Source organism: Oenanthe melanoleuca, chromosome 6, assembly GCF_029582105.1.
Source record: "Oenanthe melanoleuca isolate GR-GAL-2019-014 chromosome 6, OMel1.0, whole genome shotgun sequence".
NCBI lineage: Eukaryota > Metazoa > Chordata > Aves > Passeriformes > Muscicapidae > Oenanthe > Oenanthe melanoleuca.
Genome location: NC_079340.1, coordinates 15,944,959 through 15,969,847, shown reverse-complemented (window position 1 = coordinate 15,969,847; position 24,889 = coordinate 15,944,959). Strand labels below are relative to the sequence as shown.

Below are 24,889 nucleotides of genomic sequence, written 5' to 3'. Positions count from 1 at the left end.
CCGGTGGATATAGTCCCGGGAATGCGCTCCGCCCCAACATCACACCGCGGCGGGGGGCGGGACCGGGACCCGCCCGGTCCCGGGGGGAACCGGAGCCGCCCACTCCCTGTGCTGGGTAAGGCTGAGCGGGAGGTGCTCCCGTTCCCCATCCAGCCCAGCTTGTCCTCAGCAGATGGGCAAGGTGATTCCAACACTGTCACCAGCAGCATTTCCCTTACACTGGCTGCGGTTAGCTGCTGTGCCTTCTTCTCTACAGACTGAAGCATCTGGCTGCTGCTGGAGTCTAGATGGGTTCTGGTAATCTCCCACTTAAGTTCCTGCAGCTGAAAATAGCTCCAGAACAGCCAAAATGGCCTGAATGCAGCATATCTCATTGCACCCTCTGGTCACTTCACTCATCTTGGTGTCTTTCCCAAGTGTCATGTCTTTGCACGTGTGCAGCAGCTGCACCCTACAAAGCTCACAGACTTGGGAGGGGTTTTCCTTATGCAGACATCACTGCACCTGCACACAAATCATCTGCTTAACTGCTGCCTCTTCAAACAGGCGAACATTTGCCTGGGTGAGACATTTCATAGGGTTGTGGAATGCATTGGGTAGAAAGGGACCTTAAAGATCATCTAGTTCCACCCCCTCTGTCATGGGGAGGGACATCCTTCACTACACCAAGCTGCCCAAAGTCTTATCCAGCCAGGCCTCGAACTCTTCTAGGGATTGAGCATCCACAATTTTCTCTGTATTTGACAGTGCAGAAATGTGAGAAAATCAGGAAAGAATTTGATGTGTAGGAATTTAAATCCCTTGGTGATTTTTGCACCATCCCTGACTTACACTCCCCATTTTGGAGAGCACTTGCATGTATCTGGGGAAAGTTCAGCTTACACATGTCAGCAGCAGTGGTTTTACCATACCCCACTCAGAGAAAACACCGTTTACATCGCATATGCTCCCATTGTGCCTTGCACAGCTCTCACCTTAGTGCTTCCAGCTCCAAGGGGGTTCTTCAGGTCAGGGATTGTGCAGTCTCCATTCCTGGGTCACTTGTCTTTTATTGCCTATTTTGGGCAGTAGCATCACCAGGCAGAATATTCAGCTACATGCTGAAGGAAACTTTCATCTATTACAAGGCTCCTGCACACCACAAGACCAGGTGCAACCACCAGTAAAGCCAAAGGTAAGAGCAGAGAAGCGGCAGCTCAGTAACAAGCTTTTTGCACTTCTAATGCATACAAGTTAATGTTCAGTTTCATTATTCAGCAGCAAAGCCATGTTGGGAACTTTATAAATTTATCCTTCTCCATGCTCTTGACAATGGTTTCACTGTTGCTGACTTCTTTGCCTGCATAATGTCTGTGGGTTTGCTTTTCTTACATGTAGTACAGTTGTTAGCTCTTTGAGACACCACAAGTACAAAATACCTGCTTGTTTGACCTATGCTTTAGCAACTGTTAAACAATGTCTTCTTTACATAAGACACCATATGAGAAGAGAAAAAACCTTTAAATACCTGTTGAGAGATGCAAGGATGAGTTGGATTAACTGAGTAGAAAATGCCCTGATATAGACGTAATTTCTTATTCCTAATCTAATCCTAGGTTCAGTAGAGTTTTCATTTTGAAATTGTTCCATGCCACATGAACAAGAACAAAGCCTCTCCTAGGGCAGGTCTGTCCATCCATCTCTCAGGTGGTGGTATGTACAGTTACAGGAGGAGCTCATGACTGCAGCTCTTTGGTGCCACCTGAGCAGGCAGCTGGCAGCCCTTCCCAAGTGTCTCCTTGGCAGATGGGAACAAGAACAACACATGTAATGAACAGAAGCAGATAGCAGAGATGAGGCTCTTGGCGTCCTCTGAGGCACATTTCTTGCTTAATAAGGCAGGATTTGTCACAGACTGAAATCTCACCTGCACAATCCAGATGCAGTTGTGACATTCTTGTTATCCTCTTTTCTCCCCGCTGTCAAATAAGTCTGTCTGCACTCCTGGATCTGGCTGGATTAGGATGCAGAGAGCTGCCCAGTCCAGTGCCTGGTCATGGGCACTGCTCAGAAACACTGTTGGACTCAGAATGCTTTTGAAGATGACATGCAATATAGACATGAGAGCGACTTGTAAAAAAGAGATGAGCTTGTTTTTACACATCACAGTGAATTGCACAGAGCTCAGATGCTGCAGATGAGGAAGCAGAGCCCCAGTAACACTTCACACAGAGCAGGTACATCAGAGCTGCAGCACTGAATCAATGGGAGGGGAGCACTTCATTCTTCTCTCCTCCAACTGAGTGGGAAGGAGACAGAGACCTATGGAACAGAAGCCTCCATGTCTTTATTTTGAGCCCAAAATGGCTAGGTAGGACCTCAAAGAGTAAGGACAATTTTGTGAGGACCATGAAATAACATTGTGGCTCCCTATGGAGAACTGGGTCTGATAAGACTGCTTCTACAGCATTCCAGAAATAATTATTCTTTGAGGTAGCCCTAAATAGATGAAATTCTCACTTAAAATTTAAATTGCTATTTCAACAAGAATTTCAGTTTTCTCGTAAAGATTCACTTTTTCACCAATACACGTGGAGAGAGAACTAGTTTCTGAGCATCACCTATACTCTTGTTTGCCCTGTGGTCAAGAGTACAAGAAACTGATTTTTGCACAAATACCACATTTTGTATCCCAAGTCTTAAAATTAATTTCTGGTAACAGGATAGTAAACAACAAATAGACTATTTTGGTGGTATATAGTACAGTTGCCTTCTGTCGACATGACAGAACATGAACCTCAGAACACTGAGAACATGAAGATACTTGTGAAAGACTCCAGGCACTGTTCTGAATGAGTGAAAACAAGCCAAATCCTGGTACAATCCAAAGTGCAGGAAGTGAGGAAGTGGTTTCTAGAAAAACAGTATTGTAGTGTTCTTTTGTAAGAATACTACAAATTAAGAAAACAAGTACTTTAGGCAAGATAAAGGACAACAAGCATTTACAGCTCCCTAGCCTCACAGGTCAACCACTTCCATAGCAAGTGACACAAAAAAGACAACAGAGAAGTCTGTAGAACTTAAACATAGTGGGTACATGGCAGGAGTCAAGAGAGCAGCTACAATAATGAGGCAAAACATATAACTGTGTGGGCCAGACGCAATGTGGCCACCAAAGTCTTCAATTCCCTGTTGACTAGCTGACTGTCATTGTACTGCCACCAACTACCTACCTGATCCAGCAGGTGGGGACAGGGAAACAAGGAGGCAGAGTTGTTTATTTAAAAAAAAAAAAAAAAAAATAGTTCCAGGTATTATATGCCAGTTCAGATTGGCCTTAAATATGAGATCCCTGACAGTCTGCAGGACAAGAGTACACACAGAGTCAGCCTCACTCAAGCTGGGCTTTGTTGATCTGATTTACTCTGCCATCCCCACCAGTGCAGAAGACACAGTTTTTTGCCTAGGAAACAAGGCTACTGCACATAACCACTTCCATTCAGCTTGTTGTACTGCCTGTGGTTGTTACTTGTGATTTACACATCAAAGCAGTGAAAGCCATGGGGGGATCTCCTTGCACAAGCACTGCAAGCTTTCGTCAAAGCTTAGGAAAATTACCTGATTCCATATGACCCTCTTGCCCACAAAGAAGATGACTTCATATATGGGCCTTCCCTGGGCAGCTTTTTCACCAGACTGACCATATTATGACAACAAAGAAAATCAAAATATCTTTAACTCCTTTGCCACCAACAGAAGTTGGTGGCAGAAGACAGATAAGGCATGATTTTACAAGTATCGCAGTGTGTTTTAATTAGGTTTAATAGGTAAGAAGAAATGGTAAGGATAAGGAAACAAGCCTTCCCTCCTGATTGATTCCCTACCTTTGGAAAGCGGCCTACTTTTAACACATATTGCAGCAAAGAGCTTGACATAAAGTGCTGGAGGAGTTACCCTGAGCTGTTATGCCTACACTCAGCTAACACAAAACTTAGGCCCACACAAGTGGTGAAACAGTAGAATAAATTGCCCAGAGAGGTGGTAGATGTCCTGTGTATCAAAACATTCAAGGCTGAATGGGGCTCTCAGCAAGGTAATTTAGTTAAAGATGTACCTGTCTCAGGGGGTTGGGACTGGATGATGTTTGGGTCCCTTCCAAACCAAACCAAACCATTCTATGATAACCTCTAGATAGAAAAGCTGATGCAAAATGAGATATTATTTACATCTTCTGGTACTTCATATGTGGGAAGCTCTGGAGAGCCTTTTTTTTTTATAAAGAGCAACAGCAAGTAATGGAACACAATAAATAGAATAGCTATTTGAAAACCAAAGCCTCAAGCACACAAGCACACACATTTTTGTGTAGACTGAGACTTCATAACAACCAATCTGCAGAAGATTATTAATAGCTGGCTTGGGTAAAACCCAGGCAGTGAGCATCACTTGTTTCAAGGAGAGGGAAGAGTTGCAGTGCAAGTGCCAGAGGCAAAAAGCTTCAGTCAGGAGGCAGGCAGAAGACACTGACTCTGTGCAGGTTTACCAATTTGCCTTCACTGTCTTGCTTTGTCAAGTTTAGCTATAACCCTTTCTCCCAGCCACCATGGCACAGGTGCATTCCTTTGGAGATGCAAGAGAATACGGGGATAAACACCAGCAATTAGAGCTGCAGGGAAAACTGGGTTATGGTGAGCATACCTGGACCTCGATGCCTCACAGGTCTGCTAGCAAAGGGCACCCTCTGGCACCAGGCACCATGGCTTGTGACACCAAGGTCTCCACTGAGGGGTTCTCAGATCTTTGGCCATTAGAGGGGAGCAAACACTGCAGAAGTGCAGGGAGGTATCACCTCCTGAACAGAGACCCAAAAGCAAGAGCAGGCAGGGGTTTTGCTGTGCTTCTTCCTGATTCTCTGGAGGTGTTAGCTGTCCTCCCCTGGAAAAACATGTCCTCAGGCCCAGAGGGAAGAGAGGATCCCCTGCTGTTTGCAAGCAGTCCATCTATCTTCATTCTGCTTCCCCAGCCTCAGATGAGCTTCGTTGCTTTGCAAGAGTCACCCAAGCAGGCTGGCTCAAATAGTTTGAGATTTAACAATTGCACAGTATCAGAGGAAACAATCCTTCCTTGCAGCTCCCTGCATGATGTTTGATTAGAGGCCATTAAGAGACAAAGCTCAGCAATAGCATCTCCTCTTTGTACCCTGGCAAGATACAGCCATAATAAGCAGCCCTTGTATCTCTATCAGACCTTCACTGTAGACTGGACACTGTACAGGTCCTTCTCAAGGACGTGTGTGATGATCAAGAAATTTGGGCATTTGAGAACAATTTTGCATAGAGCAAGACAAAGTACTGTCCTTTCATGCATACGTACATACTTTTTAATTAAAGATGCCTTCTGGGGAACACACTGGATGTGCCTGCCTTCCCTCTGCAATGAAAGACATGAAAAAGACCCAAAGCAAATGCAGTGAATGGGAAAATGAGACCTCTCAAAAGGGACTACTTGGAGTCCTTTCTAGTCGCCAAGTTATTCTTTGCTCTCTGACCTAGTTACTCTTACCACTTTGAAAGATCTTAGAATAAAACCTAACAAAGGGGGTAAGGGTTAAACATCCTGAGGGGTAAACAAAATGGTGGTGACATCAGAAGCTATTAATCCAAAGATGTCATAATCTGCAATGATCCTTCATGAGAATGCTATCAACTCTAAGCTAAGGGTTACAAATTCCATGTAAAACATCCATGATGCAAATCACCTCTAAGCAGCTCTTTTGTTGATACCCTATCATTTACAAACCCCTTTGCTCTCTAACGTCTGTAAGTAGGCCCACTGGTGTTTGGAAACATTGATTAAAACAAGTACATTGAGTAGGCAGCTGGGCTTTTGCCTGGAGCTTTGTTTGGAAAACTGTGGTTGGATACACATGCAGAATCCAGAAAACCTGAGATTAGCAGAGAATCTGCTAATTTAATTGGTCAGTGTCTGTTTTCACAGTTGAAAATTTAGAGGTGGAGACTAGTTTAACAAGTTCTTGAACCAACATGTGTACAAAAATCCCATTGAAGGACTTCTGATTAAGATCAAAGGTGTCCTTTGAACAACTATGCCTTTATTACAGAAGCCTCAAAGCTCAGGCTGAGTTTAAGAACACCTGTAAACATTCACACACATGTGTATTTGTGTTTTCTGAAGTGTTCTTTAGAGAGAGACTTTGAACAAACATTCAGTATTTCTCAACCAGAATTGGACCTGCACCTTAAATAAGAATAAAATAAACCACAGCGCAGTAACAACATTATTGCATTGACAAAATTGCCAATGTGAGTTGTTGCCTACGCTGGTCATGGTGTGTAAGAGCTCTCCACCCTGAATTCTCAGAATTACAAAGCACTTTCTGCTTTGCTAAACTAAGCAAAAATGCCCAGGTTTGTTCACAGCTAGATTTTACTGATGGTTTTATGCTGGCCACTCTCCACTTAATAATTCTTGTGCTCCAGTCCCTAGTTGAATCATCTGCTGTCATAGTTAGCAGAAGTTACACTAACACCAGATATGCACAAAATATCACCTCTTTCCTCTGGTTGCAGTCTATCGAGACTGCAGAGTCCAGGTAAATTTGCCAATCCCAGACGACATTGAGAGCACAAAACCAAAGCTCAGTGCTTTGCATTGTAGAAAGCCGTGGCTACAGAAATGGGACTAAAGTGCTATTCCTCTAATCCCAGCAGAAAGTGTTTATTTCTGCCTTTTAACAAAACTAAACTAATCAGCATTCTTTCTACTTGGTTCTGCCTTGCAACTAATTTGATCCTCAGTAAAGCTTGGATTGCCACCACCAGTTACCTACCACTTTTTGCAGAACCCCTTTTGAAACACCTTTGGAATGTCCTGATAATGAGAACTCACATTCCTTTACCAGCTCTGAAGTGATACAGTTAGAGGACTCCTTGGTTAACAAGGAATGACCTGCAAGGAGAAGAGTCTTCAAGCCTTTGTTCAGCATTTGGGTTTTTTTCGACTGATTTGTTGGAAAGCTTACTGTAATGCAGCTTCCCTGATCAGACCCAACCTCTTCTTACAGTATAACTGCTCCCTCTTTTTGCCGCTGGGCATCCTGACAAAAGGTGGATGAGATGCAATCCAAAGACCTGATTGTGAAAGGTGTCTCTACACTGCCCAAAAGGTCTGCAGTTGTTTCTTCAGCTCCTCCCCACTTCATCACCCAAACTACAGGCAGGGTTTTTAAGATCAGCTTTTACCAGTTTTGTCTTTTACTCTTGCCAAGGCCCTCAGCTTCTTACCTGTTTAGTTTTAATGAAAATTAACCATTCAACCATCCTTCCCAGTCAGTTTAGCTTTTAAAAATAATAAGAACTAATAATAATAATATTAAGAACTGCTGTTCTTAATAGCAGTCCATGTAGATCATTGGTGAATTCAGAGCATAGTCTTTAATATTTTCCTGCCTAGAGCCCAAACCCAGCACTACCACTACCTGAACTAATAGATGACCTTACCCAAAGCTTTGCAGGAAGAGCACTGAAGTTCAACTCCATCCATAGCATCTGTTGAACTACACTGGCATTATAACACAGGGTATACCATTTGCAGAATGTGTAATGTTGTCTCTTTTCTTTTTTTCTCTAGCAAGATACACTGCCTAACCTGTGTTTTTTTCAAGACTGCTTTGGCTATTATTTTTTTTGTTTATTGATGCACTTTTCTAAAAGCAAATATTAGCTATGTGGGGCTGCCATTGCCCTTGTGAGCCATATGATTCTGTTTTCAATAACTCCTCCAACCTTCCTTGTTATCTTGGATTTCTCAAAAACAACTTCCTTTGAACTACAGATATAGGGTTCTATATATAATTATAACCATACTTATCTCTTCATAATCAAGCACGATCCCTCTGCTTTTCCAGGATTGCCAATAACAGAAGAAAACTCAGCTCTGCAAAGCTCTTTACTAAAATAGCTGAGTTTTACATCAGCACATGGATCTTGGAAGAACTTGTCTTATAACTGAATTCAAAGGAGACAAGATTAGGTTAATCAACAGCATCACTACCATAGCACTAGCACAGATATATTACTAAATAATAATTCAAAAGTTTTCTTTAAAAACATTGCTACAATAGACACCACAGAGAGTAGATGTAAAAACCTGAAAAATAAGTGGTCCCAGCTGCAGCCCACCCAGAGTCTTTTATAGCAGCAGGTTGAGTGGTCCTGATGGGGGTAAATGAGCTCAGCTGGAGAGGGAGAAGCATCTTAGCAGCAATCCCTGAAAAAGAGGGGAAGAGGCTGAGAGAGAAGGGAGCAGTTTTCTGTATCCTGAGACATCAGTCAGCTATTTGGAGTGATTGGCTGCCCTCAGCTGTCCTGAAAGACATAGTGCCCAGCTCCTGGCTGGTGTGTAATCTCTCTTTAGTGTTTGAAAAAATTTGAGAAGCCCTTCCAGAAACACAGCTTGGGAAGGACCATGGACATTTCTGGTTTTTGAGATCATGCCTTCCCTGAGCCCCTGGGAGAAGGCTGCTTTCCATTGTGCTGCCTTGAGGACTTGCTGTGTAAGTTCCATTTACTGTGACACAGCCCTAAGGAGGCCCTGGTGGGGACAGAGGGGCTGGCTTGCTCCAGTAGTGATCTCAATGGCAAGTGGCCACGGCTGGGGACTGGAGACTCACAGAGCTTGGCTCTTTGCCTTCCTCTGTGGGAGATATTTGTAAACTGGAAGCACCAGAGAACAGCATTGCCCACACTCTCAAGAGCATCAGAGAGGTGCATGGGGACCATGAGGGAGATACCCACAGGCAGAGATGAGAGGCTGAGGCTGAACCATGCACAGGCAAAGGGAAGGGGTTCCTTCACAGAAGTGCTCTTGGATTACTGTCGTTAAAGAGTAGGTAAGTAAAAATTATCATCTTCTCTAGGCTTTCCAGATGGAGTGATTCACACTCACCTGCAGAGGGAGACAGCTCCTCTTAATTAGCCAAATTTTGTTGACACAGTTTGGTGCTGCCACCTTACTAGGCTGGAAAAACCAGATAGGGATTTGATGTGGCTGTTCGGCAGCCCACAGCCAGATTTCCCATGGAGATGCTGCCAGTGGTGTGCGGAGACCCTTCCAAAGCCAGCACTGGGGCTGGAGCAGTAGTACTTTATGAGCTGGTGGCAAAGGCCATCACAGGAGCAGCCTCTGGGGCAGAGCCAGGCCTGCTGTGTGCTCCAGCAATGCTGCAGCTGCTGGCACTGGGCTACGGAGAGGGGTCACAACAACAGGAGCCGTGCCAGCGTGGGGCTTCACCCCTTCCCTATTCCCCACAAGGAGCTGCCCCCATCAGAGGAGCTGCCCCTAACCCAGGGTTTGGGCAGAGCTGCACAGCCATCACCTGGAAAACACATCCATTCAGGGTGTTTCCAAGCCAGGACAGCTCCCAATCACAGGGCTGCCGTGCCTCTCTCAGAGCAGCTCAGTGAGGAGCTGTGGGGCCGGGTGAACCTGAAAAGCTGGATCAAGCATGCCCCAATCACATCCCTGCCGCACTCGGGGCCCTTGCAGGGAGATTGGTGCACAGCAGCTGGGCCGGGGGTGCTGCTGTATCCTCCAGGTGTTGCTGGACCCTGCTTGTGACCCCCTGCCCTGCCAGGAGCACGACAGAGGGACAGAAGGCAGCTTGGTCCTGCACACAGCTCAGCTGGGGTTGCAGCTCTTGGGTGAGGCTTCTTCAGTCTTCTGAAAAGTATTGACTCACATCCTACTTTTGCTTGAGGGGGAAAAAAGGCGAAAAAAGAGCTTGCTCCCTGCTTGCTGTCTCATAAGCCACAGTTTCAATTTTTTAATTTCCCAAGTTACACCACAGCCCTGCGTGCCTGCCTCAGTACCTGTGACAGGGAGGGCATTTAGTAACTGCAGGCATCGTGCCCAGAGATCAGGCATCAAGCTGAAGGCAGAGCTACATGAAGGATAAAGCTCACCTACATCCCTTCCCCCACCGTGGCTTTTAATGTGTGTGACAGGCTACTCATTATTCCTCATTTAACTTAATAACTAGCTTAAGGCCTTGCTATACTTTCCTTCTGTATTGAATACTGAAAGAATAACAAGGAGAAAAGTAAAGAGAGAAAGCTATGTGTTTATTAGGAAAAGATTTACAGAGGACAGAAATAAAGCTGGAAAAGCTAGGGGAGCCTTAGTCTTTATTAAGTTTATTCAAATACTTATATAAAATCATCTTATAACTTACAGAATGGTTCCTGACAGTTTCTAAGTCAGTACACAGATTTTCCTAGGGAAGTCTTTTTACTTCAGGGGTACTTTTTGAATGTCCACTTCTTACTCACAGGGTCCTTGGCCAGGTTAGTGCTTTACTCCATTAGAATTAGTTGTCACTAACATGTGGAATAATTTTTAATAGACTATATATATATTTTGACTCATTTTTTGAGACATGCCTCAACTTTGCAACACCTTTGGGAATGAAAGCAGCCATGAGAAGTTCAAGAAGTTAAGAGCATATCTGATAGGAGACGACACGCTAATGCTGCATGTGGTGCTTGCTTGAACTTCCTTTTGAAATGGAGACTAGCAAGGAGGAATCATAAGAAAATAGACTCACATTTTTGTAAGCCCACACAGGCTTTTGGGTCTCAAATATTTGTCTGCTCATGTGCTTGCAAACAAAGCAGTGTGCAGGTCTCTGTCCTCATCAAGCCATGTTGCCTCCACTGTGCAGCAGTTTGCAAACATGGTGTGTTTGTCTTCTCGCTCTTTTTTCTTCAAGTTCAAAACAATCCAACATTGTCACCAAGCCGCAAGCTTGCCAACTCTCTTGCTATATTCAGCCTAATCTAAACATCCGAACTCTCACGTAGGCAGCAGTAATGATCTCCTTCTTCCACCTCAGAGATGACAAAATGCCCCACCTCCACCCCCTTGCCTAAACTCATCTGCTAGGAGATGACAACAAGGTCACTATAGTGCAACTGGAAAAAGGCAGGAATGCTGAAAATTTGTGGCAGTATCTTTTCTATCTAAAAAAAACCCCAAATCCTATCAACCTCTTAATTTCAACTTGCAGACAGAAAGGTGCCAGGCAGACAGTGTTCTTATTACTTATCTACAATGCCCATTTTCCCCCCAAATATCTTTTAGCACCTTGCTCTGATCTCCCTGTTCCCGCCATTGGGGACTATTAGGCTCCACAGTCTCAGCTCAGAGGACATGGAGCCACCAAGTGCTGCTACAGAGCAAGGCTGATGGGTCACCCAAAGTTACCTTCACCTAAGCCCCTCTGCAAGCTGAGGGCTGGGAAGACAGCGCTGCCTGGTGTCAGAAGAGCCCCCAAGCCAGAGCCAGGCACTGTCCCAACCTAGAGCAGCCCAGGAGCCCAGCCAAACTGCAGTAGAAACACATCTTTCATCTGGAAAAAAAGCCCACGTGGAACAGCAAGAGAGAGCAGAGCCTAGAACCAGCAGTGAGGGCAGCTGTGGCAGTGGGGTTACTCTCCAACTCCTGCCAGCACTGCAGTGGCCCCAGTGGGAGCATGGAACAGAGCCCTTGATCCTCAGTGTAGGACACTGGCAGTGGACAGGTTGTGCAACTGCACCCCAATTAGATTTGCCTTGGAGTCCAGGGTGAGTAAAAACACATTAGGTATCACTCCATACCACAGCCCAAGTGGGGTAACAGTATTGTCTGTTCACACTGAAATAAGCAGAGCTTGCTGCTTCTGTAAATGTGGTGTAAGGCCCATTGCCTATGACTGGCTGCTGATTCTTTGGTCCTGGTATGTGCATCTGTTCCAGATTTTCCTTTCATTACAGGCTTGGAGATGCTATGGGCATGGGGGGGGGAGGTGTGTGCCACATGAAGGCAGAGAAGGGAAGGCACTGCATGAAAGCCTGCAGAAAGGCCAAAAAAATCACTGATGAAGTATGTGGAGACCAGAGCAACAGTAATGAGAAGGAAAAAACACTTTAATTTTTCTTGAACAACTTTCTGTTACAAGAATCACAGGTTCACATTAAACCAAGACCAGAGAACTGCCACATGGGAGAAAGAATATAAGTTTATTTTAAAAAATAATAATTTAGCTTGAACACAAACAGGATTGCGGAGTGTTGACTGAAGCAGGAAGAACAATATTTATCCATGGAACTTAAAAGACCAATTTTTCTCTCTTGTAGATGATACTTTCAGTGCTCTTCCTTGTCCACAGCTATGCTTCAGGTTCTCATCTGCACTTAAAGGCATCCTGACTCCTGGGGCTCTTAGTAACAAGGCAGAGGAGAAATGGTGTCTGCTGCACATGAAATGCTGTTCCTACCTCCAGAGCCTCCACGATGCAAAAAGCCAGAAGAGCAACACCAACATCTAAACCAATGTGCAATACAAAGGGAACAACTTGCACTCCTCCCTGGAAGTCTACCTACCTATGCCCCATTCCCAGCATCCTGGCCAAGTGCTCCCACCCACGCCTGAATTCACCCCCCCGCCCACAGGTGCTGTACACAGAGGTGTAGACACACGCCTTTGCAATACTCCTCCCTCTCCTCTTCTCATCCAGACCTGCAGATCTTTCACCTCTCTCCGTGCCTGCATGCCACACATTTCTTGGCACAGCAGCAGTTCATTTCACAGTGACGGGATATGCCCTGGAACGTACCGGTCACTACTGCAGTTTTTTCTCATCTGTGAAGTGGCCTTTCATGCAATTGCCATTCTGATACACAGGACTGGCCCCCTTCCTTCTGCACCAGACCACAGACTTGTAGAGAACAAATCCAATAGCAGCCAGACAGAGCAAGAGAAGAGCCAGTATGTCCAGGCAGAAGTACTCATACAGGGAGAGGTCGTAGACAGCCGGGCGAAGGTAGGGTGCCCCATCATGACGAAGGATGTACTCCAGCCAGTACACTGTCCTGTTGAGAGCATGCATTGGTCTGTCCAGGTGCAGGGCTGAGATGTGCTGGGCTGCTTTTCTGTAGCTGCAAGGCAAGATGACAAGATGTTTACCTTTTGACAGAAACTTCATACCTGAGAAGTGGCTTGAGACATCCAGTGATGCTTTCAAGTCCCAAATTATACCTTGGGAGAGGGGCAAATTTCTTCCTTTATTCTTCTGAAAGCCACTCTGATGGCACTCACCAGCCATGAAGGCACAAGCCAGAGTGTTGGCTTGCAAGCAGTTGTTTGGTGTAGTCATGTGTATGGTACTTTCTGAGGGGAGCTTGCACCCTAAGACCTCACCAGCATCAAGCAAAAGTTACACACTTGATGAGTGGCCAAACCCTTCTAGGTACCTAACTGCAACACCTCTTAATAGGTAAGAAATATAAAATATTTTTAAAGTCAAGCTCTCAGAGAGCATTAAAAAAACCAGCAGTTGCACATGTTCCATTAAAAATCAGGAGCCCTGCGCCCCTTTTCTGTTCCTGCTCCAGCTCCAGGAAAAAGCAGAGTATAAGATTGACAGAAGGAGCAGATGGAGCATTACCTGGAGCTCCCTCTCTGTTTCTACAGAAAGTTTTTTGGACAAGTTCAGGGAGGTCCCAATGGGAGGCTGTTATCTCACTCTCCCTGATGACAGCCTGGCATTAAGAGAAGAGGTCTGTTCCCCACTAGCTCAGAAAACTTTCTGAGAACATTACAGTCAGTCAAACAAGACTACATCACACACTCCTTGGCAGCAAATGTTGGATTATCTTCTCTTGTGCTGCATCTAAGGATTTTGAGGCACTGACACATGGTCAGCTGAGCAATGCTTGCAACAATGCTAGGTACAGAAGCCACCACAGGTGGTGTAGGGGTCAACACAAAGACACACTGATCCCTACACACTGCTTCGCCAAGGAAGAGCCTGATGCTTCCAGATGCCTCACCTGGGATCAGAGATGACCGTGATGACAGCCTGGTAAAGCTCCTCTTCTTTTACTCTGCTCCAGTCCATGAGGATACCCATGCCCTTCGCCTGCACTCTGGTCATGATGTCAAACTGGTCTCCATAGAAAGGAAATCCCACCACTGGCACACCGTGATAAATTGCCTCAAATACACCATTCATTCCACAGTGGCTGACAAAAGCTTTCACATTGGGGTGGCCTGCAGGTAAAGAAATGGTAGCAAATCAATGCCTTCCATGTTGCAACAGGGCTACTAGGGGATTCCTCAACACAGAATGTTGATGTATGTTCAGGGAAAAACAGGCATGCTAAGCAGAAAGGATGCTACCATTTGGGAATACATCTGGCTTTTGGCAGCCCAAAACTGCTGAGAAGGGAGATAGGAGCCAAGCAGCTTCAAGCAGGTGTTAGGTGAGGATCATGTTCTGTACACAAGAAGCAACAGACTTAGATCCACACAGGTGCTGCTATCCTTATGTGCCTTTGCTGTGGTTTGGGCTAAACTCCAGGGTTGTTGCTAGTGGCACACACATGCACAGAACCCAGCCTTACCTAACAGGTCATTCTGGGGCAGCCACCCCATCATCAGCGTATTCTCACCCAGGTTTCTTGGCTTCTGACCAAAATATCTGTGGGAGGAGACAGAGGAAAGAAAAAAGGAGAAGAGAAACACACAGAGAATAATAATAATAAATTAAATCAGATCAAGAGACAGAAAGCAGATTCTCTGATTTGAAATGAATCACCCCTCAACATTGTTTTTCATCCAACTCAAGTGCAAATGAATCCCGTTCCCTTCTCACCTCCACACCACCCTCTGCGGGAGGCGAGAGAATGCACCAGCCATCTTCTCCACCAAATCGCCTGGAAGAGCTCGGATCCCGATGCCAAAGGAGACAACGACGACACCTGCCTCTGCTGCTTCCACCCAGAGACGCAGACCCTGTGGGCAAAGCACACACAGCTGCCCTGAAGTACTGCTGCAGAAAGGCTTTTCCCACTCTTGCCTCTGTCAGGAGAGAGCTGTCCACAGAGAAGATCAAGCCAAATCCACCCAGAGCACAGAGCTACCCGGTTTTCACCATGCAATGAACTCCAAAACCGCTTTGATTTTTGTACCAGCCAGGGAGAAATTACTCAAGCACTTGTTGGTCTTGGGAGTTTGCAGGGAGGTGTCCAAAACCAGCATTTCATAGCATTATCTCCTGCACTGGAGGTAACACAATTACTCTTTTGACAAGAAAAGTTCTAGATGCATAGGAACAGCCAGGGCAAAGAAGGAAATTGGAGTAAAAAGAGGAAGGCTATTTTCCCATTACCACTAAGACAGGAGGTCTGTCAGGGTCTCTAAATATAGGCTGATACAAGAGAAAAACATCACACAGTCATGAACAACTTCTTCCTGCAGAGTTCCTACAAACTCTCCAATGTCAAAGGCTCCTGGAGGTAGCAGGAAGTCTTGCCATCTTGACAGGAGACTTTGATCCATCCTTGATAGCTACTTGCAGATAGCAGATTTAGTTTTTGATCACTGGACAGAGAGGTAGCTATAGATCCAGTAAAACCCACAGTTATTTGCCCTTCATTTAGAGGCTACCTTTACTGCTACATAAACAGGCCTGTATCTAGAACACAATCTCTACTTTTTTCAACCAAAGCCAGAAGATAGAAGAAATCAGCAACCACAGCTGCTGTGAAGCAAACACAGACTATTCCCTCTCATGCCAGGCTAGGCTGAGCCTATTACTCATTATGAGTTCTGTCCTGCTTCAAGTTTCCCATGTATTCCAGTCAAGAGCATTTTAGGGAAGTTTAATAAAAATCTATCTTTGAATATATATACCTTCTAAAACAAACATGTAGGAGAACATGAATTTAACAAAAATATTAAAAGATAAAAACTAGTGATTAATTCAGAGTATTAATTGTAGTCTAAAAGTTAGGGGATCAGAGTACAAGAGTTACAAAGCACATCTTAGTGTTCCTCTAATGTTGCAGAGATATTTCTCCTTTGATGTATGCTTCAGAGACTCAAGCCCATCTTTTCAAAAATGCTTAGAGTGCCCTAAAACAATCCAAGAATCAAAAAGTTTGCAACACAGATATTTGGATTTCTCCTTTCTTTCGAGTTTCACATCCTTTGAGCAGTACAATCTTTGAAATTGCTACAGAAGAGAAAGTGCTGGCTTTTCTTTTCTAAATAAAAGTACAATGACTCCTAAACCAGATGACTATGTCATCCATTATAATTGGGCCATAACATTTAACATTCAGAAACTGCAGTGAAGTTACCAGGGAAGCATGGCTGGCCACCAAATATTCTCACTTTCTCTCAAATACATATCTAAATTTCACCAAGTCCTAATTAGAAGCAATCAAAATCATAGCATTTCAAATAGGAAGGAATAAACATTTAATTATATTTCAGATGGGATATCCTTTAAGGTGCACCTAGACCTACAGAGGCACTCTCTTCTGCTGCCATCCCATAATGTGGACACAGACATGCCTGCCTGCTAGCATGACAGCCACCACCTACTGCGGGGCTCTGAACTTCTCCATCATTCTTTCCTCAGGTGCCCTGGGGTCTGTTCTGGAAGCTGTGAAGCACATGAGTAATGCCCTAGCAAACAACTCCCTTCTTTATGAGGCAGGTGTGTACGTGGCCAGGTTGGACCAGCCAGAGTTTTGCAAGAGCTGTGAGGCAGCCACCCTCTGACACAGCTTTCGGAGCACCCTACGTGCGTTTCATTACCTGCAGGCCGTAGGCAAGGCTCGTGTGCATCAGACACATCTGGAAAAACTCTTGTTAAGGCACCTGATCTCACTTTTGTTTTAACTCAAAAATATTGGCATCCACAGCATCAGTTAAAGTTGCCATCAGAGATCCTGACAGGCCTCTAATAAACTGAAAGTTGAAGACTTATCTCCATTTCAGACCCTTAGTTAGGACACCAGGACATCTTGATTGCCCAAGTTCTATTATCCAGGTTTATTTCCCCTCAATGTTTGTAAAAGTGGTAGGACAAGTCCTACTCTGTTCCAATACTTCAGCCAGAGGCTTTAGGAGCTCGTCCCTCTGGATTTAATTCCTGGGATTAGTGAGGCATAGGATGGAGAAAGCCTTGAGAGGATTTTTCAGGACTGAACCTTGAGAAAAAGAGGATGATACCCTTCAGTTTTCCACATTTTGGGATTCTGCACTGAATTTAATAAAAGAACAAGAATAGCTCTCCCCTGTGGTTGTAAGACTACAAGCTCAAAGGCAGAAATGCTCTGTGAGAAATAGGGTGAAGGAGGAAATTTTGGATTAATATATCAGTGACGAAACAAGGATGATTAATTTTTCTTCCCATTTTCACTTTAGCATAGGAGCAAACAAACTATTCATTATCAAGTCCCAGGGGCAACACTTTCATCTTAGGAATTCCACACACCATTTTACATGGACAGTGAGGCCAAATCCCACTTCAGAGTGGACCACTTAATTCTACATCCTCCCTGCAGCCTGATAGCCTTCAGTGTTCTCTGTCTTGCTGATGGACCCACAAGCACCAAAACACAAAAGCTTTCCAGACACTTGGGGCTTCAGAACTTTTACAAGATTCTTCCAAAGAAGATCACAAGTAAGTAGCTTCCCCAGTTGATGTGCAACCATAGATCAAAGTTTTCTTGCACTTACCACTGGAAGGGGCTTTGCAGGCTCAGCGAGGATCCCCCCTGTGAAAATGACATGGGGGAGAGTTGGACGGGGAAAGTCCAACACCACATCATTACAGAGGAAGAAAAGACTAGTTCCATGAACAAGGTCCAACATAGTTGTTTTGGGCTCCACTCCATGCTTCTCCATGAGACGTTCAAACTTGGGCAGGATGACCAGTTTTGTAGCCACACGAGTGATTATGTAGACTAGGAGATTCCAAGTCCTACCAAAAAAGCCCATCCTGTCTGTCATCAAGGAGTTGAATTCAGGGACATAGGCAATGGGGGAGGTGGCACCAATCTCTGCTGGGAACCAGAAACCAGTGGAAATCACAGCATATTTGACGTGCAGGATGTGGGCCAGGATAAATCCACACATCTCGTTGGGGTCCACTAAAAGCAGGTCAAAGTGCTCCCACTGGAGTTTCTGCAGAAGGGTAGAATTTCCCAGTACTAGGTCACAGTTTTCCAGGTACTTCTCTAAAAATGAAAAGACCTCCAGAGAGGTCATCTTCCCTTGAAAGACACGCTTTATCTTCTCCTGCACCCAGGCATCTGCGCTCTCAGTGCTGAAGGTACCCCAGTACCTCTGCAGGCGGAAGCCAGGCAGGGAGGTCTCCACATCCCGACCCTCATGGAGCAGCAGCACAGGGTCGTGGCCCCGGTCAGTCAGCGCCTCTGCCACCCGCATGAACACTCGCAAGTGGCTGTCAAAGACTATGGTGGGCATGATCAGCACCTTGGCACCGTGAGAGGGCTCCACAGTGAATACAGTCACTAGGAAAAGAAGAGCAGCAGAGCACGGTAGCACCTTCATCATCTTCATCACTGCAAGGAGACAAACACAGCATTAATGTTGTATCTCTGTCATGCATTCAGCAACTAACAGCTGTGATTGTAGCTGCAAGCCAGGACTCTTGAGCTGGGAAAGGACAGAAGTCTGGAGTTCTTCACTGGGGAACATCCCTTCCCATACACTCTGCCTTGCCCTAAAAAAAAAAAAAAAAAAAAAGCCAAAACCAAACCCACAAAAATATCCCAACAACCAAAGTCAGATATCAGGGGAGTTTTCCAGAAAAATTCTTCTCTGTGCTCCTAAGGCTCGAAAACCAGCAGCCTGACTGACAGAGAGGTACTGAGGGTGAGTGGCTGGAGGAGCTATGCTGGGTCACAGTACCAGCAGGGACACTTGCTGCTGTTTACCGCTACAGAACCAGCTCAGCTGGATTTTATTTTTATTTCTGTCCAGCCAGAACGGCTGGTTCTCTCTGAGCCCTTGATGTCTGTGCAAGCTCACAGGGAGGCCTGCAGAGCTTGGTGGAAATGTCAAGAGGTGTGCTCTGGCTTTGGCCCTCATATGGCTGGCAAGGCACCTTGCTCAGCACACACGGGGCGGGAGCAAGTCCAGGTCACTGCAGAACCTGCTGAGAGGAGCCCAGAGAGCACAGCAACAGTCTGGACAGAGAGCTGCTCCAATATGGATCAGTCATGGGAGGCTCTGGGAAAAGGAAAGCAGAAGGCAAATCCAGAAAGCAATCCCAGAGATGACATGCAACAGCTGTAGCACACTGATGCCCCTTAGTCACACTCCTAAAGCCGTCATCCCCTCTTCAGTTTAGTGAAACACCCAAGATTTCTGTTGTGTAAGGGATGTTGCTACATCACTGGAAGCGAATGCACCTCACCCACACCTAGCATTATTTTGGGAGAAGAATTATGTGATAATTATTTGGGAATAGTCAGAAGCACGGTAGTTTTCTGAGAGCCCAGTTCAGACATGCTAGGAAGCAGCAGTGGGAAGAGGAAGAAGTTACAATGGGAACAACTAGAAGTGGATTTTAGAGGGCCCCCACACACTAAGCCCCAGTGGAGCTGCAGGGATATGGTAGACTGGAATTTGGTACAAGATTTTCTGACAGCACTTCCACTAGTACTAGATCAATGAAGAGGTGGGAGAGAAAGTAATGGACAAGATTCTGCTAAATACAATCTTCAGACTACCCTCAGCAGGCTTCTCTCTGGCCAAACTAAGCATATAAGGGTGCAGATATGAGAGAATAAAACTACTCTGTTCTTCCTCCATTGCTTTCTTGTCTCATGTGGGGACAGAACATGGGAAAGAAACAGAGCAGCTGCTGGTTGGGACCCTCCCCTGTTTCAAAGGCAATTCCTACTAGCGCTTAGACTCCCACCCTTCCCACCCAGGGTCAACTGTGTGGCTGTGCCCGCACAAGTGATAAAAAACATGAGAAAAGCTAACAGATACAAAGAGGGTAATTGGACCCACAGAACAAGAGCTCCAGGAGAATGTACACAAAGCTGATGGGCTCAAGGGGAGGAAGCATAAGTTCTGCAAGGGAAGTAAGGATCTGCCAAGCATCCTGCCTCCCTAACATCAGGAAACAGGCTGTTCTGTGACAAAGTGTTGGTCACAACAGAGCTACAGCCCACAAAGCTGGTCTAGTACTCAGATTACTTGAGAGGCCCAAAGGGAACTTATCCTGCCCAACATCTGGGAAGGAAAAGCATTTGGCTATGACACTCACAGCAGATCCAGGAGCACATGCTGCTTCCAAGAAGCAAGGGAAGGATGGCAGCAATGTACTCCTGAGCTCCTCTGGGATGACAGGGAGTTAAGGACAGAAGCAGGCTTAGGCTTGTCCTGGGGCACCTAGTGGGTCATACTTGCATGTAAGTGTGCCAAGAAGAGTAGAAGAGGCTTTATATGTGGGGTAGGGTGTTTTCTCATTGGGCAACAAGTAAATGATGAAGAAATAGTCCAGGTAAAAGGTATAGTTATTTAGAGAAAAAAATTGTCACCCATCTTCAGCAAGGACTGTGTTCTGCCATAACCTACATGCCAGACACTGCTGAGACCCTCAGCTCAGCCAGGACCCTCTGGGGACTACCAAAATTCAAATGACAAGTAAGCTGTCAATCGCAGCCCTCAGGTCAGGGCCAGATGCTGACACAGTGAGACTTGTAAACTGCTCTTGGTGGTTTCATCTCTTCCATAATCAGGAGCAATCCCTAAAAGGTGCTGGCTCAGGAGCCTCTTCTCCCTGCCCAAGCAACAAGGGAAGCTATAAATCTTGCTAAGAGGTGAGAGGATTCCAAGCTGCAGGAAAAGACCTTTTTTCCTACTTCAGTTCAATACCACCAGAGATAATCTCTGTTCTGTCCATGCCCAGAAAGGTACCCTGGTCATAGGCCCAGCCCTAGAGCTGTGCTGGATACACGAGACACATCCCTGATTTTTAGTGCTACTGGGGTACAACGAAGGCTAGCTACCAGTAAAAAGGGCACAAGGGCTCTCTGTCCCTTGTCCAGCAACTAGTCATTGTTGCAGTCTCAGGTTGATAGCACAGGGAAGGAAGTCTCAGCCCTAGACAAGGCCTAAATGGCCCAATTGAGGGAAGGCTCCAAATCCACCTGCTCACATCACTGGTTTACCTCTTACTAACACTGAACAAAAAAGCTGCTCCATGAGCTCTGCAGCAGGATCCTCAGCCTGGGCAGCTGCTGTGGCCAGTGCAGCACAGGCTCAGCCCAGATGTCTGGCTATGGGAGCTCAGCTACTGCAGGCAGGTAGTCTTCAATAGAAACCTTCAAACACCTGGGCATGGGAATGTGATTCTCTGGGAAGGTGAATTCACAGCTTGTGCCTTGTCAGAGGTTCAAAATCCAGTAAATGACAAAAAGTAAATGACAGATCCCACACTAGACCTGAGAATAGAGTAGGCAGAACCATCTCCTTGCTTGTGGTCTAGAAGTGGTTACGTCACATAAATACTGCAAAAATAACCCTGCCACTGCAAGGGGAAGGCTTGTACAGAGAGAAGAGACCCTTCCCTGTTTGCATGACAAGTGCTTGGCAGAGCCATGCCAGCTGGCTGATTTACAGAGCAATGCCACTAACATCACAGTTAACACTGGCAGCCAGAGTAAGGGTTCAAGGGAACTGTTGGAAAAGCCCATGCCACAAACGTCACAAATGTTTTAAGTTTCACTGCTGCAGCATTCATGGCAGAGCAGGCACCTCAGTAAAAGCACGACCTGTGAAAGTGAGACTGTCACTGCAAGCAGCACACCCTGCACACCTGTCCACTTTCAGCTGCTGGGAAATTGCTCTCAAAGCCACAGCAATGCATTGACACTAAAAAGTGTGGCAGCAGAAAGGGAGCAGAGAGAGCAAAGCCCTCTGAAATGCCCCTGAGAAACCTCTCACTGGGCTGAAATTTGTCCCATGATTTTGTCCTGTTTAACATGTTTGATAGGGTATGGCTTTGGTATTGATGAAAAATAACATCAATCAACTTAAAATAACTGAACAACTACAATTCTAATTTAATTCAGGTGCCTTTTATTAGGCTGAAGTACTAAAATGTCTGATGGGGAGCAGTCTAGGCAAAGAACTCTGCAAAGAAAGGGCTATGAATAGGCTCAAATGCAAGGTCTGCCATTTATATCTCTCCCTCACTTTTTTATATTACCTAGCTCCTCCTCAGGACCTGGAAGCCCATATACCTGGGATTGAATTAGTTTCCCTCCTGCATCCTAGTCTCTATGTAGCTCTTGCCCACAGTAAGAAATGTTTCCACTGCAAACTTCTCAGGAGTTAACAAAGCAGCAGAATTAACTGAAAACCAAAAGCAAAAGATATCTTCACCTAGATTATCTAAACTCTTCCTGGAATAAGATACTGAAGTTTGCCTGTTGTGTTGGGTATGATCCAGAAAAACCAGGATCATCTGCTACCATCATATTGATGACAACCAGCCTAGCTGCAGCTAATTTATGGAACTCAAGACTCTGTGAAGGCAGGCACCTCCAAGAGCAACTTTGTCACTGCAGGAGGACGTTGCACTACAAGCAGGAGATGCCCAGAGGAATCCTTAGTAAAAACCTAGAGGATACAATACTGTCAAAGCAAACAAAGCACAGTTTGAAACAGGGAAATTTAACCATCAGTCATATCCAGCTCAGTGCTTGGTGGGCTTCTGTGCTCTGGTTTTGGTGTATCACAGACTCTGACTTAACCAGAGTCACCTGGGTAAATTACACTAATACTAAAATATTAATATTAGCAATATAGTATACTAATCACAGCACACCAATACTAGCATTAGTATTTTAGTATAGAAAACAATGATAAAGAAAAAAAACCCCTTCATATATAAGCATCCCCTGTCAGTCTACAACCTTGAGGGGTTATTTAAATATTGTTTGCATGGAGTGCACAGATAGTCTGCTCAAAACAACATACCTTTCTAGCATTTTTCCTTCTATATATTCATGGCAGCCCACTAAAAGCACAGAGAATGAAGGAAGTCAAGCTTCCCAAAGGACCAAAGGGAACAATCACAGCAGTGATCAGGTCAGCATCAGAATGATTTATACTTTTCACCACATTGGTGCTACTACTGCCACAAAACACCAGAAGTGCTCTGGCTCATCTGTTTTGGACAAAGATTGATGTAGTCCCCAAATAGTTCCTAACTTTCGGTACTTTGGACCACCTTCAACATCCTTCCTGTCTCATTAGAGGAAGAAGTTCTACAGGCAAGGTGGGAATCTGTGGGCTAACAGGAAGTTGCCAGATGATAGACCACTTCCAGGGAACCATGATACTAAAGGAAATACTGGTCTATAACAATGGAGAAAATAAATAAAGATCTGGATCTCAGTTTGTTATAGATTTGAAACTACACACATCTTCAAGACCTTGAGCAGGGGATGGTGTCAGACACCACACATCTGCTTCCCCACCTGGCCTCTCATCATACATTAAATCTGTCTGGGTAGTAAGTGAGATTTCCCCTATTCAGTATCCACAGGCTTCCTGTTTGTCTTCTGAAAGGAACAGAGATGGTTTGTGACACCAGGGTGCTCTGCAATAACAAGTTCTTCCCTACAGCCTTTTTCTCTCGCTTACAACACAGCTGCAAGACAGAAGCAGCTGATGTGAGACTGTGCCCCTTTTGAGTGGTCTGAGGTCTGCAGTGTGGAAGCAAGTCAGAACATTATTTGTAATCCCTGGATGAAAGAGAAAGAAGAGCTTGGGGCCATTTCCAAATAGTCATGTGAGCCACAGACCTCAAAGTGAGAGCACATGATAGGGGAGAGCATTATTTGGTCTTAAGAAGAAATTTTGTTTGTATGACACTTTCAGACTGCAGAGAAAACTGGGAAGATATGGTGCACCAAACCTTAGGGAAGTAGTCAAGAGGAATGGAGAGGAAAAGAGTCTTCCCATTTACTGCCTTGTCATTTCAGGTTCTTTGTGCAGAGAAGCACCACATTTAAAGAAAAGTTATTTAACATGCCAGAAAGTTGAGAAATCTTGTGTAGAAAGCTACAGAGACTGATAAAGTCCTGACAGACAAGTCTGATCACATTTGACAGTGTTACAGGAGTAGAGAAGCTAAGGGTGAGTCTTATCTTCAATGAAACAATTGACGCCCTCATGTAAAAGAAACCCACAGCCAAACCAAAGAGCTTCTTGGCTTTGAGCACGCCGGAGGAATGAGACCTGGCTGAGCTACCATAAACAGGGGTTGAAGAGGTTGCATAGGAAGAGGAGGCAGAACAGGAGATGGAAGATACTCCTGAGATTTAATCTTCTGAAGGGAGATGAAGCAAGTTACACAAAAGCGTTCTGAAGGGGTGTCCGTGTGCCAAGGCTCTGGTCCTGCGCATTGAAGCAGATGCTGAACTCGAGCCTCGCCGAGCAAGCCAGGCTGCACACACGCGTCCCCCCAGAGCCAGGACCAGGCTGACAGCCGGCAATTCAGACCGAGTCGATGTCCCGTGTCCCCGGGCGGGTAGCTCAGGTGCCATCAGCCCAGCCCTGCAGCGCTGCCCCGGGCGCGGCCACCCCGAGCCCCGCCGCGCACCCCCGACCCCGCCACGCCGCGGGGCCAAAGGACCCTCCTGGCACGGCAGCCGGGCAGGGCAGGACACCGCCCAGGAGCCTCACCGGTGGGACGGGCCCAGACGCACCGAGAAGCGCCGGCCGCGGCCGCTGCCGACCCGCTCCTGCCGGGCCGCCCGCCCCCGCCGCCGTGCCGGCACCCACCTGCAGCGAGTCCCGGCGGAGCGCAGCCCGAGCGAGAGGCGGCGGTGCGGGAAGTGGGAGGGAAGGCAGGGAGGAAGGGAGGGATGCCGCTGCCACCGCCCGCCTTCCCCTTTCAAGCCGGCGGGCGCAGGTGGGGCCGGGCGGCGCAGCCTCGGCCCACGGGCCGCACCCCGGGCCGAGCCGGGGCTGTGGCACGAAGGCGGGGCGAGAGGGGGACGGG

The 24,889-nt window shown here is 46.0% G+C and overlaps 1 protein-coding gene across 2 annotated transcripts; it reads right to left on the bottom strand.

The window, feature by feature from the left end:
* Window positions 1-11,946: 11,946 nt before the first annotated feature.
* Window positions 11,947-24,846, bottom strand: LOC130254856 (2-hydroxyacylsphingosine 1-beta-galactosyltransferase-like). Of its 2 annotated transcripts, XM_056494895.1 has the most exons (6): window positions 24,670-24,846; window positions 17,572-18,419; window positions 14,693-14,832; window positions 14,442-14,518; window positions 13,869-14,088; window positions 11,947-12,974 (listed from the first exon to the last, which is right to left on the bottom strand). In XM_056494895.1, exons 2-6 carry the CDS (start codon window positions 18,415-18,417, stop codon window positions 12,659-12,661), a joined length of 1,599 nt encoding a protein of 532 aa, XP_056350870.1. In that variant the 5' UTR covers window positions 18,418-18,419; window positions 24,670-24,846; the 3' UTR covers window positions 11,947-12,658. The 2 variants fall into 2 exon arrangements, with proteins under 2 accessions (XP_056350870.1, XP_056350869.1); XM_056494894.1 differs by lacking the exon at window positions 24,670-24,846 and having other exon boundaries at window positions 17,572-18,458.
* Between the last annotated feature and the right edge of the window lie 43 nt (window positions 24,847-24,889).